Source organism: Mytilus californianus, unplaced genomic scaffold, assembly GCF_021869535.1.
Source record: "Mytilus californianus isolate M0D057914Y unplaced genomic scaffold, xbMytCali1.0.p SCAF_4, whole genome shotgun sequence".
Classification (NCBI taxonomy): domain Eukaryota; kingdom Metazoa; phylum Mollusca; class Bivalvia; order Mytilida; family Mytilidae; genus Mytilus; species Mytilus californianus.
The window spans coordinates 27997663-28015020 of NW_026262690.1; the positions used below are offsets into that span (position 1 = coordinate 27997663).

General features: G+C 31.9%; 2 protein-coding genes across 5 annotated transcripts in view; both read right to left on the reverse strand.

The window, feature by feature from the left end:
• Positions 1-17358, reverse strand: part of LOC127737850 (cytosolic phospholipase A2-like) — a 136755-nt gene that overhangs the window by 100735 nt on the left and 18662 nt on the right. The window lies entirely within an intron of this gene.
• Positions 1-17358, reverse strand: part of LOC127737848 (cytosolic phospholipase A2-like) — a 36530-nt gene that overhangs the window by 2236 nt on the left and 16936 nt on the right. For all 3 annotated transcript variants that reach the window (XM_052248791.1, XM_052248792.1, XM_052248793.1), the window contains 10 exons: positions 15049-15187; positions 14481-14617; positions 10529-10757; positions 9599-9713; positions 7255-7392; positions 6769-6819; positions 5989-6469; positions 2817-2920; positions 1499-1668; positions 375-561 (listed from right to left, as the gene is read on the reverse strand). In XM_052248791.1, coding sequence (XP_052104751.1) covers positions 375-561; positions 1499-1668; positions 2817-2920; positions 5989-6469; positions 6769-6819; positions 7255-7392; positions 9599-9713; positions 10529-10757; positions 14481-14617; positions 15049-15187 — 1751 coding nt within the window. The remainder of the gene's footprint in view (positions 1-374; positions 562-1498; positions 1669-2816; positions 2921-5988; positions 6470-6768; positions 6820-7254; positions 7393-9598; positions 9714-10528; positions 10758-14480; positions 14618-15048; positions 15188-17358) is intronic.

The window sequence follows — 17358 nt, forward strand, 5'->3', positions numbered from 1 at the left end:
CTTTTATCTGCATACTAGTTAATATATATTAGTTCAGTACTTATACCGTTGTGTTTCGTTGCTGGTGCGCTGTCAGTCCCCTTAAGAAGCAGCAAATTATATCAGTAATAAATTTTCGGTGTCAGGCCATAATTTAAGTGAAATTTCTTAATTGATATTGCGTTTCATTAAAGAAGTACATTTTTCAAAAACAAAGAATCAATATGGCCAAAGAAAGTCATTAAAAAGCAGAGTGTTTCATAAATGTTTAGTTCAAAGTATATTCTGTTCTTTGTAAGTTGGTATTTTATACCTGACTACCTGTATTTTTGTAAGGTGGTATTTTATACCTGACTACCTGGTGTTTTGTTAGTTGATATTTTATACCTGCCTACCTGGTTTTTTGTACGTTCTGAAATCTTTGTTCACCAACACAAAATGCATGATAATAGGACATTCGGGATCATTTTCATCTTCAAAAATGTACAGTTCTTGCACATTCTTGCCTTCATACTTGTCAACGTTGATTTTTGGAAATTTAATCTCATGTTTTCTTGCCCAATCTTCTGCTGTTAGTAATGTCTAAAAACATAAAACACGTTTTATCTTCATCGGATTAACGCAATTAATTTAGCTTTTACTTAAACAACAATTTTCTAATGTGAAGTGTAATACAAGTGCATTACAATTTTTGTTAATATTTTCAATTTTTGACATTTTAATCAGTGTTTTTTTTTTCTTCGAAAACCAGTTTATTTTTTTTTTTCGAAAATCACCTTAAAAGATACGGACTTGTATAAAGAAAATTGCGGAAAACAAGTAAAAAAGTAAGACTATGTGAAATATGAAAAGATTTGAACAGTTATTTGAAATCTCAAATTAAGTTTGGTTTAGTTTACTAATACACTCAGGCACACATTGTGTGCAACAAGAGCAACATAATATAGTATAAAAAAAATAAATTGGTCAATAAATATGACAAAGAATAAAACCGCAACCCTTTTATCACTACGGGTGAAAAAGAGGTTTTCAGTATTTGTGAAATAAGTTCAGGATAGTACTAGCGTAGAATATCATTTTCAGAATAGATTATTAATAGAGTGTTCATGCACTTCGCGTTGACGATAATATTGGCCAGGTTTTACGAATCAGGTTCGTCAGAATTAATTCTGTTCCGCTTTAGACTTTTCCGTTTTCTGACGATTCCATGGGTAAATATTAGTGGGTCGGTTTGAGTTTATGAATTAACTTCTATCAGATAAATTATCGGCTTCAAGAATTTTGGTGTTTCTGTTCTGTTTTTTTTTGTAATCTCATTACACACAAAGATGACAATGACAGTATGAAACAAAGATGAGACTTGTTTTCACTGCGTATTGTAAAATCATACCAATAAGGTTTTTAAATAGCCATTTGATGTTTGGGAGAAGAGACATGTATATATGTATATAAATATAGATAGTTATTTGTGGTAAAGGCATTCACAATATATCTTCATGTTTAAGTCACATGCTATTACCTTAAAAGGATCATTGGAATCTTTTTTTCGGTCTGTAAAATCAAATGACAGGATGAGGTCTACATCCCTACCGGGTTTGAAGAGAAGTGGATACGGAGAGTTGAACGCTAAACCAGCATCGATCAAACATAACTTCTCAATATCATTTTTCAAGTAATTCTCAAATAAAGCTGAAAAAATAAAACTCTTTGATTTGAATGAACCTGCTTTTTTATATGCATTTAAAATGCGTTTCTCACGGTACGCCAGACGCGCGTTTCATCTACATAAGACTAATCAATGATGCTCGAATAAAAATAATAAAGTCTTTTGATATGTAGTTTTATCGATTGTTTCCTTTTCTCGATTGTGACAGTATGTATGAGTGTGAATTCACATGGCGAGTGATACATGCACAGCAGGTGACGCTAACCATGTCGACGGAACCTGTCTCGCTTACCATGTCGACGGAACCTGTCTCGCTTACCATGTCGACGGAACCTGTCTCGCTCCTTTACGAATTCATACGATTCCATTAGTTTTTATTTGTTACCTTGATTAATATTTTACTTATCGATTTACCAGATTTGAGCATTGTTAAATTACTGTCGCCTTGCTTTATTATAATGAGGATATTGTTCTATTTAAATATTTTTTTATAAAATTTGAAATAATTTTAAATTTATTATTGATCTCCCTCCTGCATAGCGCTGGTTTTGGCTTTACTTTTGGTCCTTTATGGTTTTGTCAGCTCTTCGACGTTTTTTTTATGAAGGCTTGGACTTTCAATATATTTTGGCCCAGAGCATCACTGGAGAGACATTAATTATCGAAATGCGTATCTGGTGCAATATTATTGGTACCGATAATATATATAAGATAAATTGAACCAACGACGAAATAATCACATTAAATTGATGTTAAATTTTGTAAACAGGAAGAAGCCAATTATCGCCCTTATTTCAATCAAAAAGTATGGAGAAGACATATATTTTTTGTTAATTTTGTAAAGGAAAATATTATTTGACAACGGAATTTATGGTTAAGCATACTGTTTATCGCCATACACCTGTAAATATGAATGTTTTCATTAAAAATGTTGAAAAAAACATCATACAGCTGGTTCCGCCATTGAGTGAAAATATCGAAAAGACGAGATAGGTGGCGAATGTACAACTCTCAAGTGATACTAGCCAATACCCAAAATATATGTTGGACAACGATTGTATTGCTCTTAGAATTTTTTTAATAAACAAACATATTAGCAATCAGATATTATATCGCCTTTATGCTCTAATCAGTTAAAGATTGCTTTAAATGTTTTGAGTATCAAACTTACGATTTGTCTCTCCTTGCAAAAGGCAACTATCTGTATTATCAAAAGACACTTTCCGCAAAAAGTTATTCACCATTGCCGCCCTATAATGTCTACTCTTCATGCAGCTACACAAATAAAACAACAGTGAAACGAAATAAAGAAATATGATGGAATACGATGACATATTTTACCATGCAATGACATCAATAAGTGATTCATATTGTTTTTTCGTTTGTGTTTTTGATAGATATTGCATCCTTTGGCAGATTTAAATATTTTCCCCTTTTTTATTTTTATGTTCGTTTCCAGTAAAAATGTTTATTGTTTTTATATTATACAGGCCGTCATTTTTTGTCGTTTTATTTGTTTAACATTTGTAATTTCGGTGTTTTTCATAGCTTGTTGTGCAGTATTCGTTTGCTCATTATTAAAGACCTAAGGTGGCCTTTAGTTGTGGTGTAGAGTGATGTCATTTGCAATTATACCACATCTTCTTATAATTTATATTACAAATCGTTTTTTAAGGGTCATCAACTCTTACAAGGAAACGTCTAATAATGTTGTCCAATGCAATTTATTTGTAGATGGTTTTGACCTGCTATTTGTTTGATCAAATGTCAGTTTTACTTGAGTTGCCTCAGTGTTGAATCTAAAAAACCAAACAAGTACAAAACCATGTCTGAACCTCCCTCGTGGTATGTAATTGTTTGAGAGAACATGTATACTGAAATATAATCGATCATTGCCTATGTAACAGGAGAAGGTCCCAGTACACGTTGGGGTTCGGTCGGGACTAGTCCTGGACCGTGTAGTGGAGTACCCGTCCTGGTTCGTATCTCTCGGATGCTTGTAGGCTTGGAAAACAAAGATTTTTACAACTGTTATTATAACTAAGTACAAAATTAAATCAGCTTCAAATATAAAACAAATTCTATTTATTTATTTTATTTAATTACTTTAAACCAGGATTCGTGTTACAGTTTACCTAACGACAGTATCAATAAAAATCTAACAAAATTTATACTAAGAAAAAGAAGTTTGAATACCAATATAAATAGACGAAACAATCCTCTCTGGTATTCAACTAAGTAAACGGTCTCAAAAAGTAGAATTTAACATAATTCCCTCGGGTAACATATCTGTCGCCTTTAGACCAATGAATATGAGAAATATACAGACTTAAGTAGCAGAAAACGTCTGACTTTCAAAACTTAAATGAACCCTTTACAGTTCACAGGTTTTAACTTCGTAAAATACCTAGCTTTTATGATATGAAAATAAAAACCCACCCGAAAGATTTCGAATGATTTTTACATATCATGCTCTGATTGATTAAAATAGTTAAAATAGACCAATTAAATTCAAGTCCTAAAAGTTCGCGCACGAGCTTATTCCAACTTCCAGTTTGACGATAAAATGAGCTGAGAATAAAATGAATGAAAACTTAAAGACTTTGAACAAATATGGGCCTAAAATCCTTATAATCAATGAAAGGAGATAAAATAAACGCAGGTAAAAAAAATCTGATAACGTCGAGACCAGAAACTTAGTCAAATCATATTTATTACGATATGGATGGCAAAACCACTACTGTCACACCTAAAATCATTCAATATAAGACAAATTTGATAAAAAGTTTCGTTGTACAATGAGTGCTTTGAAATTTCAAACTATCAGCAAACAGGAAGTTGTTGCACGGCAAAAGTAAGTAACAAAGGTCTTAAACGCTATAACTCAACTTTATCAAGTTTCAGATCAAATATAAAATCAATCCCTTCCATAAGAGCCACGAAAAGTTTGGCGAAAAGTTTTTTTAATTTCAAACTATCGGTTAGCACGAAGTGGCTGCACTACGAATGTAAATCTGTCTTACACGCTACACCTATAATTTATCAAGCTGCAGAAAAAATATATAAAATCATTTCCTTCCATAGAAATCCCAGATACACTTTATCGACTTAACACCTCAATGGACATTCACATAATGTTTGTCTAAAAAAACAAAGTGGTTTCAGCAAAGATTTTTGAAAAAGTTTTCGCCAACGACGACGGATGACGACGGGACGAAGGACATCAAGTAATATCAATACCTCAGATGACCCTATTGTTCCAGGTGAGTAAATACGAGTTCAACCTTGACACATTTTAAAGTGCCTATATCAGTCGAGAATCTCTTCAGTATAAAAATGAGGAAATGTGGTGTGATTGCCAATGATACAACTATCCACAAGAGTTAAAATGAAGTGATAGTAAGCACTAGTCTTATGGTTGTTTTATTTCATATCTTAATGGCTTATTTTATTTAGAGATTTTTAGTATTCGTGTAAGATCTTTGGTAACTTCTGTTTAATTCGTTCACAATTTTCTTTTAAACTCGGAACGATTTGAAACTTAAAATGTTGTAAAGACATACGTCTATGAAACTATATGGTTGGTTTATTTCTGTTGTTGAGAAGCTGTCTTATTGATGTGTGCATTTAAAGCGTCGTTCATCAATAATCAAAAGTATTTGTGTATATAATATATTAAGTAAAACATGAAAATGTCTGAAGAGGCAGGTACAGACTCGCGCCGCTACAAAGCTGTAGCTACTGGGACATCCTGCAAAGGAACTCCTTTTGTTATTTTTTTTATTAAAAGAAATTAACACTAAAAAGAACTAAATATTGTGTTTTCTGTAATCTGTTTGACGATATTTGTCAGACTTGATTGAAAATTATGTCAACATGCATTAAAGCTAATATGTCATTTAGGTAACATATGCAACAAATAAGTTATATTAAAAAACTCATTTTCAAGACCCGTTCTATAATTCCTAGCCTATTTATACTGTCCCTGGCCGTTTGTTTATTTTCTATTATTAAAATGTGGTTCGATTGCTTTGAGTTCTTTATTTGCTATTGTGACGTCACGAAGACGGGTGACCATGTCTGATGAGGAAAAATACATGCTTTGGCAGATCACTGAAAAAGAAATGTCGTCTAAAATCTTTAGAAAAGCAGATTCCACCAACGAATCTCGTTCAATATGATAGTTTTCCACTCTCAACAGTTAAATTTTAAAATAATACTTTTTCGAGGGGAGAAGTATTGTATAACAATGTGTGAAGTGGTAGAAAAAGTTTGTTCAAACATGACTCGATGTCCGACGAAACTACTCGATTTTTTCAAATCGACAATTAAGATACACTTACAATTTCTCTGCACAAAGTTTCATGTCGCCGAATAAACCATCAACTTCATCTGCCTCTGTTATGCCTTCTTTAAAATTATCACCAACAACTCTCTCATTTCTGGTTCTTTCCTCTTCAAATATACGACCGCCTTCTTGGCGAATCTGGCAAATTCTTTTAAACAAATCTTCCATTTCTTGCCGTTGTTCTATCTCTCCGACATCAAAAACATCATCATTTTCAGTAAAGTTATCCGCATTTGATTCTTTAATGGGCGTTAAGTCTACACAAATTCTGTGAGGAGTACAACCACTTTCAAGAACATCAAATTCAGATGATTCAATATCGTTATCATAGTTATTCTGTTTTCTGGGAGGACCGTCCACCTCGTCAAAAGCGACAGACTTTTTTTTATCCAATTGTTTTTCTTTTTTGTGTTGGGTAGTAGAATATTGCCTGCTTGATTTAACACTTGTCTGTTTTTTTATAAAATTACTAGAATCTACAGCAAACGAAATTGTACAATTTAATAAATAAGACACATAAACAAATCAAACAAGAGGAGGAAATGCATATTGATGATATAACAATTATACTCACACAATGAAAACCTTTTTTGTTAATAAAAGTACTGATTAAGATGTTTAGCATCATGCCATATTACTGTCCAATCTGATCATAATTTAAAAATAATAAAAAAACAGATTATACGTGATAGTAACTTCCTATATGGATGGTCGCTTTGGTAGAGCTTGAACGAAATGTTTTTTTTTATGATCATGAACATATCAAGTTTCCTACCTTTGTTCGCCCACTCTTCATGAGTTAATGTAAAAGCACTCCCACATATACCTGAAAGTACGGCGAAATTTACCAGCTAATGAATAAATGATTACAGACATTATCGACATCATTAATTTGTACCAAAATCAAACCCCGACAAACTAGATTGCATAATAATTTTGTATGACAGCAAAAAGTAAGCAAAATACAAGGGAAATTATAAGCTAGATTCTTAATTTATCCATAATTTATTTTCTGGATCTGTCATTTAGTAATGTTCTGGTAGATTATTACAACTTCATTCTCCTTTTAAATTTCCTCTGATGTTCAATTTAATTAATTCTTTATGACTTATAGTATAAGTACGACAGAACATTTCGGGGCTCGATTGTTTTTGTTTAAATACTTTATTGTATTGAGAATTTATGATATGAAAGAACGGTCTCGTGTGAACACATATGTTACGAATAACAATTTGATTTTGGTCTTATGATCCTTACTCACCCATTATCTCGAAAAGGGGGATTTCATCGATTTGTTGTGTAAGTAGTCCTTTGTCGAATTTGCTTCCAAAATTTTTCATTTCAATTGCCACTCCATATTTTGGAATGCTTACTTCATATGGAGAAAACTCTACCCATTCTGGTTGAAAATGAACAATTAATGCAATAATCTTGACAAATATGGTTATAACCACAAACATCATTTTGTAACATGAATATCTGAGTTAACATTTTATTGATAGATTTTTTGAAATATACATTGTGTTGAATTGTATGAGCTTTAAGAGACTATAATCATATAAAATAAAAATGTTAATAAGCATTGTACAACAGACCATCCACAATTAATGTAATATTCTTGACAAATATGGTTATAACCACAAACATCATTTTGTAACTTGAATATCTGAGTTAACATGTTATTGATAGATTTCTTGAAATATACATTGACATGATGTATACAATGCTGTGCTTATTGGACTATTTTTTTTAGTATTGAAAATTGATACCTATCTAGGCAGACACATAAGGTTTTTGATTGCATGAATGCAATCTTTGCCACCAAAACTGTTCAGGAATACTCGCATTTAGCACCATATGAAAGAATATCTAACATACGAGTGGTTTTTTTTCCGATATGAAAATCAAATATGCAAATATTGCTGTAAAAAACAGACTTTGTCTGATACCTTATCTTTATGCAATTATTAATCATCTAATACTATTGAAGTAATGGTAACGATGCCACAAAAACAATACATGGTCTCAGAAAAAAAAGAATAAATATCTACGCAAAAAAGAAAAATAAAAGTTCTATAAGTACATGTTCACAAGAGCTAACAACGTTGATTAAATTATTTCAAGAATCACGTCATTTAAATAATTAACACCAAATGTGAAATTTGCTTCTCATTCAATGGAGCCTGATTTAGGTGTCAAGCTTGACAATCCTTTGCTAATTCCACAGAATTTCAAATATAGATGATCTACCATACGATTCTTTATAACAATAAATGGAGAATATGTCCATGGGACACAGATGATGCCCCCGCTTACATATACCGTTATAAAGGGGTATAACTCAAGAACAATAAAAGTTACGCCACCCAAATTTGAACTTGATCTGTGTTTTGTGGTAATAGGCATTGTGTATAAATTTCATAACATTTAGTTGGGGCAAACTAAAGTTAGAGAACGGACACTATTTTGGGGACGTACGTACGGACGGACAAGGGTAACACTTAATGCCCCCTCCGCCACGAACTGCACTGTAAAGCCAACAATATCCTATCAAAAAGTGCGTCCATTCTTTGATTTATTATGCATTAATCTCTTTATATAATTGTTAAATATAATTACACCTAATCGAAAAAGCATATACATATATATACCTCCAAATATGTGACAACTTCAAAAGAGACTTTTTCCAAAAGTTATACAGGACTTACACCACAATTTATATATATTTCGTCTAAAATCAAGTTCCAACAATGTTAGACCGACAAATTTGTATTAGCATTTTTTTGTTGTTTTTCCCTCTGCGGGATACGAATTCTTGCTTCTATGACATCGTGGAAACACCGCCTGCACTGTGGCTAGCACACTAGACAACTCGGCCAACTATGCTATATAAAATATAGCTTTCGTTAGTCGATTAGTACCTTTTGTCTCTTCGGCTTTATCTAAGGTGGTAATACAGTACATGATGTAATGTGGCAAGTATATGGGATACCTTACAGATCAGCTGTTTTTGACTGTTGTAAAAGATGATAATTTTACATACGATGCAATCACATCAATATTATTCTATCATAAAGGAAGTACAGTTTATTTATACTTCGTCTGAAATTTAGTCGAACAATGTTAGACCTGCCAATTTGCAGTAGCTTTTTTTCCTCCATCTGCGAGATTCGAACCTTGTCCCACCTACACTGTGTCTAGCGCCCTATACCACACGGCCAACTAGGGTATAACTTATAGCTTTTGTAAGACGATAAACGCATTTTCTCGTCGGCTTTACCTAAAGAGGTAATATAGTACATGATGCATTGTGGCAAGTATATGGTATACTTTGCAGATGAGCTGTTGTGTGTTGTGAAGAATGATAATTTTACTTACCATGCATTCACATCCATATTTTTTTTTATCAAATAGTTAATACAGTTTATATTTACTTCGTCTGAAATTTAGCCAAACATTTGAGTCCTGCTTTGTGTTAGCAAATTTTAATTCTTCCCTCAGTGGGATTCGAGCTACTGCTTCTGTGGTATCGTGGCAACAAGTACCGCATGCATTGTGTATTTATATTATATAAATATACAGATATTAATACTATGTCTACATACCATGAAATTCATTCGCATTCTGTTCGTCTTTTGCATGAATAGCAGACAATAATGGAAGTGGAACAGTTCCCTCTGACAATTTATCTTTCTGTTCGCTCCATTTACACTTTAACCTCTAAAAAAAAAACGAAACTAATTAGTGATCAATTTTGTTACCATTATAGAATATCATACATATTTATTCTGGTTAGACATGTCCTTACAACATTTACTATACCATAAATAGGAAGAAAAGTCTATTTTATTACTAGAGGTTAAGGTTGACATATTACTGTCGTACTGTGTATTACTGAACTGCAAAATGTTAGTATCAATAATTGTTCCATGGTATAGTATTGTTCCCTTATCATCTTGCTAATAATTAAACGTTAATCACTGTTTGAGATAATAAGTTCCACACACAATTGTACACTTAAAAAAAAAGCAGAAGAAAGAGAAAGAAGAAAAATACAAAGTGATATCAATTTCTGCCAAAGCCAAAAAGTTAAAATGGGGCACACTGTTAACAATATCGGAATTAATCAGAGTAATTGATTATTAAAAACCAGTATATGTATAGCAAACATTATACAAGTATAATTTTAAGAAGAAATCATAATAATGCATCAGTAAATATCGATAAAATGTCCTTCAATCATTACAGTAGTTAAAATCAACGATACGTTTTAATATCATCTAATAAAAAATCTATTTATTCGGGTGAAATTTAGTTGATTTCAATCTAATTACATTTATATATTTGTGTATTACATGTACACATTCAGTGCAATTTTTTTTGCGATTTTTTTACCCGTTGTTTGTTGCAAAACACTGAAAAAAATGTCTTTTACTCACAGGTGGTAGATAAATTTTATTACAAATATATTTGGTTTTGATATATCAAGCGATTGATATCATTACAATTTTTCATATTATCATTACTATTCTTACTGTTGGTATAAGTACATTTCCCAACATTGGTGCAAATATATCCGTTGTAAAGTTCCATGCTTTTCCTGCCAGTTTCTTTTCAAAGAAACCAAACACCCAATCCGGCACATACGAAAATAGCGTCCAAATACTTTTAGGGTCTGTAGATATATCATGTTTCATTTGTTCTTGAATATCCTTAGGATCAATGTTTGGCCATTTAGGATGCGAATATAGCGTCGCAATGAACCTATGAAATAAAGATATACATATTGAACCAGATATCACTTATTTTATTTCATAAAATAAAGTAATGAATAATTTAAGAGTGGCTTATACAAATTTTGGGTTTTTGTTTCCGTCAACCAACCAACAAAGCTAAAAATTAAACATTTGACTCAAATGCAAATAACTGTCTTATATCTTGAAACCATGATAAATAGACAAATCTAAAATGCATAAAAATTTTCATAAAGCCAATAAACGTCTACTTTCTATTTCCACCAAACTATCAGACAAATCTTTAAAAGACTTGTTGCTCAAAAATGCAACTTTATTAACAAGTTTGTCGTTTTTGCCAATTAACCTCAAAATTATAAAAGATATCCTGAACTTTCAAACAATTAACATCTTTAAAAGATCCACAAAAATATAAATTTGCTTGATTCAATAAATTGACCCCTCATAGGAGTAATGTTCTTAAATGATGAGTACTTTACGATGTTAAAATTTCCATAAATTCATTTCAAAACATACCGATCAAGATAAATATGAAAACATTAGCGGAACCGGATGCGTCTACACAGTAAGCGTCCCTTTTTATATATGCAACACATGTAAAACGAATCCAGACTCATGTATCATAAAAGTTAATACCAGGAAAACATGTCACTCGTGAATCGACAGATGCAGACACATCGTATCAGTCAAGCAATGCGTTATATTAATACTTATGTAGTCTCGATTAATACAAAATGCTTGAAAATACAAGCATGAAATAAAATTGACTCTTTTTACGAGTTATTGACCTAACAAGACTATTAGTTTTCTTATTTGGTTGGGTTCGTGTTGCTCAGTCTTTTTTTTATATGTTGTGTTTGGTGTACTGTTGTTTGTCTGTTTGTCTGTTGGTCTTTTTCTCTTTTAGCCATTGCGTTGTCAGTTTATTTTTGACTCATGAGTTTGAATGTCCCTTTGGTATCTTTCGCATCTCTTTTCCAAATTAAATGGATTTTGTTCCATCTTAAAAACATTAATCTGAAATTGTAACAGGAAAAATGATCATCGTTGTATGATTGTCACATGACCCAAACTCTTACCTTGTTGTTAATAATATAATTGAATTGAGTTTATTTACTTATGTGAAATACGTTCAAGTGACCATCACATTATGCATTATGCAATTCTTGCTCACAATGTGATGGTCACTTGCTTTCATTTAGTTTTAAAAATATAAATAAACATAAATTCAATTCTTATTCTTACAGATTTTCGAAACAAACAAATATATGTTATTCACATTTGAATCTGAAAGTAAACTTATAACACAAAACTTCCGCAGAATTTGTCTAGTAAGATGAAATCAGTATCATTCCATATGAAATCAATTATGATACTCATATAGATAAAATTGGCATATAAGAATAATGTTGATTTTAAGGTAAATAGCTCGTAAAATATTTATCCACTTTCAATTATTTTAACATATATCAAAAGACAATATATAAATAACACATAGCTGAGAGGGTGATAGAGCAGATTGTTACCCCGAGAAAACATTGTCAACTGAGGCGAAGTCAAGGTTGACAATGTCTTTTCAAGGGGTAACAATCTGCTCTATCACCCTCTCAGATATGTATTATTTAATTTATTATACTGAATGTTCTGTTATTACTGTCTAATAAATTTTAAATTCAAAGTAATAAATTATGACGTCTTGTTCATAGCAATCATCCGTATTTATTAAAGCGCACACTTGAGCAAGCGTCTCCGTGAAGGATAATAGAGTATTTGCCATGGGATAGAGTAAACTGTCTCCCTCGTATTAACTAAATCAAAATCTGGCATTTTGACATGAAGTATAATAATAATTATTGTTATATATTTAGAAGAGATGCGGAATATACAAAAGAAATATTCCAACTCGAAAACGAAATGAAAATGCCATGGCAAAAACAATAAAATGGTCCACAGGGCGCAGCTTGATACGACCACAGAGGTAGAACCCTGAATAGTTGGGCCTAATATGGACACTCCATTCAAGCTTGATACAGCTCTGAATTTGGATTGTGATTAAATATTTGACACAGCATAGGTTTCTGACACAGATTGAATATGGTCAAAGAACTGAATAATTTGAAATTGGACTTTTACCTATTATGGTCCAATATCCAAAATCTAAATACACGGCTAGATTATGCATATCCAAGTACACCAATAATTCAATGAATTTATTTATTAATGGAAAATATTAGCTAAGTTTTCAAAGGGGTTCGCTTCATCAAACAAAATATGCACAGCATTCTTAAAGTTAATTTATACTGAAAAGCAAACAAACTTACTTTTGTTGTTGTCAGATATTTTTACATGTTTTTTCATCAAATGTTTTATCTCTATTACATGAGTTAAGTTTCGCGGAATTTTAGGGCCATATGGGCCTTTTAAGAACCTACGTGAAGTTAATTTGGACCCTTTGGACCTGAATGTGGACCAATTTAGATACGGGGCACATAATATAAAATCTAAATACACGGTTAGATTCGGCATATTAAAGAACCCGAAGAATTCAATACTTTGAATAAAACCCCATTGTAAGTGGTCAAGAAATAAGCAATTTATACTAAGCATTAGAAAAGTATTGTTTTTGGACCTTTTTTCCTCAACGGTTAAGGCCACAAACCCCAAAATCAATCCCAACATTCCTTTTTGATATGGAAACTTGTGGTACAATTTCTTAGAGATCCATAGACTTATACTCAATTTATTGTCCTGAAACCAGAAAGTCCTAGTTTTTTTTGCCCTTTTTTTGCCCAAATTCCTAAACGGTATGGGCCATAGCCCCAAAAGGAATCCCAACCTTCCTTTGAGGTATGGAACCTTGTGGTACAATTTCATAGGGATCCCTACAATTATATACAAGTTATTGTCCTGAAACAAGATCAATGCTTTTTTTTTGCTTCTTTTTGCCCCCTCATTCCTAAACAGCTATAACAATAACCCCCAAAATCAATCCCAACCTTTATTTTGTGGTATAATTTCATAGAGATCCATACACTTATACTCAAGTTATTGTCTGGAAACTAAATGTCTTCTGACGACGACAACGACGCCGACGACGATGCGACGACGTCATACCATTATACTCCAAAAAGACAAACAGTCTACACAGTCTACAAAACACCCCAAAACACTTAAGACTGATCAACACGTACTCAACAAAAACCCGGGTTGACCCAAGATGCTACACATGTGGCACCCGTCGTGTTGCACAGATAAGTACAAATTGGGTGATAAGTCTTATTCGGTAAGTCACATTTGATTACTCAATTATCAATGTTTACCTGATATATTGTCAACTACTTTCTTCGAATGAATAAAATTTGAGATATTTTTCAAAACATAATAGTTTGCACGAAGAGCACAAACAATTCAAAAAAATAATGTTGATTAATTAATGAGCTAATAATTCTATAATCTTTGGTTGCTTTGATATGGCATGAGTTGCTTTCAAACGAAATGAAAGCATATGACGGAATCCAATGATCGTCTTTCAGCCAATTTAAGATCGGCATTTGTATGAATTGAACACCTACTGTAAATATAGGAAGGTATTGCCCTTACATGACTTTCTTACACATATTATAAATGCATGATTTAGAAATCTTTACTTTTAAAAAACAGTTTGCGTATTATGCTTTGCCTGTTATAACACACATATTTCTCTTGTTGATCAATCTAGAGATAAACGTCTTACCATGAAGAGCCAGACAACACAGCAGTGTACAAAATGCACTCAAGAATTTTTGTAGTGTAAAGGGCATTCATTATTCCGGACATGGCTACCATAGCTCTGTATCCTCCCCCTGAACCCATCAGGGCTATATGTGGAACCTTTGAGATAAACGATAAACTTATGTATTAAGATAAGTTATCATGCTTTTTTTCAGCGATATATTTTTCTGTTTCTATTTATTCATTCATTAAAACAATAACTTTGAGGTTAATCATTTTACAATTTTGTATTGACAAAACGATTGTTCTTCCTTTTCTCGTTCATAATAAAACTAGTTCATCTTAATTCTTAATAATTTTGTATGTTATAAATACATGGAATGCTCCACATGTTTCAAAATGTCGAGAACATGTTTTAACTATTGGTATACGAATAATACGAAAATATTTCTATTTGAAAGTTTTTTGAAGCAAAATCTATAAACATTTAGCCGAAGTTCATACTAACATTCAAATACGTTAACGTACATTAAACAAAAAGATTGCAGATGGAAGAAAACATATAATTCAGAGTAAAAGGACATGCTTACATCATCCCCCTTTAATGCTGTATTAAGTAGTTTTTGTAAAGCAGTATGAATGTACAGTTTTCTTTTCTCTTGAAACTTTTCCTCTTGGTCACACAAAAACCCTTTACCGTTGCCAAATGTTCTAAGATCCGAGAATGTCCTGGTAAAAAATATAAAATGTAAGTAAGGGTGAAGTGACTCATCAACACAGTAGCCCGATATCTTCACGTGTGCAATCTTATGGTCGTTGTTTACGACCATTATATGATGAATGTTTCACAGTTGAGTGGATATATATATCCATTCTGTCTTTTGTTTGAATAAAGAATCTTATCGAATAATACAAATTACTGACCACAGTTTTGTTTTCCCTTTTACACCTAATAATACTAAAATTCACGGCATTTGACTTAAATTTAAGTGCAGCTGCAAAATTATAAATTAATGGAAATATAAATGCTGTGAATAAGAATTGCATAACAAAAATTAAACCGTAGTAATTCGTCTTTGTCTAATATGGCTTCTTGTTGCTTTTTAGATAACCTAGCCGAAAGGCCAAGTGAGCTTTTCTCATCACTTGGCGTCCGACGTCGTTGACTTTTACAAAAATCTTCTCTTCTAAAACTACTGAGCCAAATTTAATCAAACTTGGCCACAATCATTATTGGGGTATGTGATTTAAATAGGGGTAAACTGCAAGTTGTGTCTATTATCTTGAATACCGCTATGAATAGAATGTTGAGATCTACCTGCTGTCTATCTAAGTCAAAATTGTCAGACGACTTTTTATAGGAGTTATTGCACTTAAATGTCAAATTTTACCTTTTTTTTTCATTTTTGCTTGTTATTATGGAAACTGTAAAAGATAGAGAGAAACTTTATCAGAATAAATGATCAGCAAGACAAGATGTACAAATGGCCGAAATCGTCAGATGACTCCTTATTGGAATTATTGCCCTTTAATGATGATTTTTTTTTAAATTGCGTTTTACTTAATATCTTACAAACATATTCTCCTCGGAAACTACTGGGCCAAATTTTACGTAACTATGCAACAATCATTATTGGGATATACTGTTAAAAAAATGTGTCCGATGACCCCGCCTGCCAACCAAGATGGCCGAAAGGGCTAAAAATGGAAATTATTGGTAGACTGCAAGTTTTGTCTATTATCTTGAAAACCGCTATGAATAGAGAAAATCTGACAGGGTCAGAATTGTTCAGAATGTTTAGGTCTACCTGCTGTCCATTTACGTCAAAACTGTCAGACTAATTCTTATAGAAGTTATATTGCCCTTAAATATCAAATTGATCAATTATTTTCATTTTTGTCTATTATTTTGAAAATTATGATAGTTACAAAGAAACTTTTATTAGGAAATATGATTAGCAATACAAGATCTACAAATAATTTAATTGGCTGAAATAGTCCGACGACTCATTATTGGAGTTATTGCTCTTTAATGACGATTTTAACTATTTTTTTTGCGTTTTCGCCTTTTATCATTAAAAAAATATAATAGATAGATAGAAACTTTAAAAGGAAAAAATGATCAGCAGGACAAGATCGACAAATAAGGCAAATGATCGAAATCGTCAGTCGACTCCTTATTGAAGTTATTGCCCTTTCGTGATGATTTTTACAATAAAGTAGCCATTGTTGAAGATGCAAGTGAGCGACACAGACTCTTTAGGGCCTCTATTTCATAGTTATGGGATGGTTGAAACAATTTTTAAAGGTATCTATGTTTAATTAATAAAATACTTCATGTTTGTGTTTTAAGGTTATTTTAAAGACACAAAATGATGAAATATTTAAAGTATTTATTATAAACATACATAAATAGGCAGCGCCCTTTAAAATAGAAGATTCATAATGTATATTGTTTTTATTACAGTCGGATAATCGGGTATCTTTGTTTTCGAATTCAAATATAAATCTTTTATTTGTGACTTAAAAAGAACAAAAATACATGTTTACTAATGGTTAATTTACATAAAAAATATAACCGTGAAAACCTTTCATTATAGGAGGTCAGTTATTGATTGTATTTTATAGCATGTTTGTGCAAAAGTAAGAAAAATTGTAATTTACATCCGTATACTAGCTGTGTTTTGGTTTGGCGTGCATAGATGATTTGAATTTCATTGTTATAACAACGACCTAGCTAAGGCTGTTACTGTGCATTGTACACTGAGCAGTACTGTATCCAAATGAATCATAACAATGAAAGAACCATATAAATCCTATTTCAAATTGAAACATGTTAAATGTTTCAAATTGGTTTTAATATTACAAAATAGTTTTATGCAAAAATCATATTTTCCAAC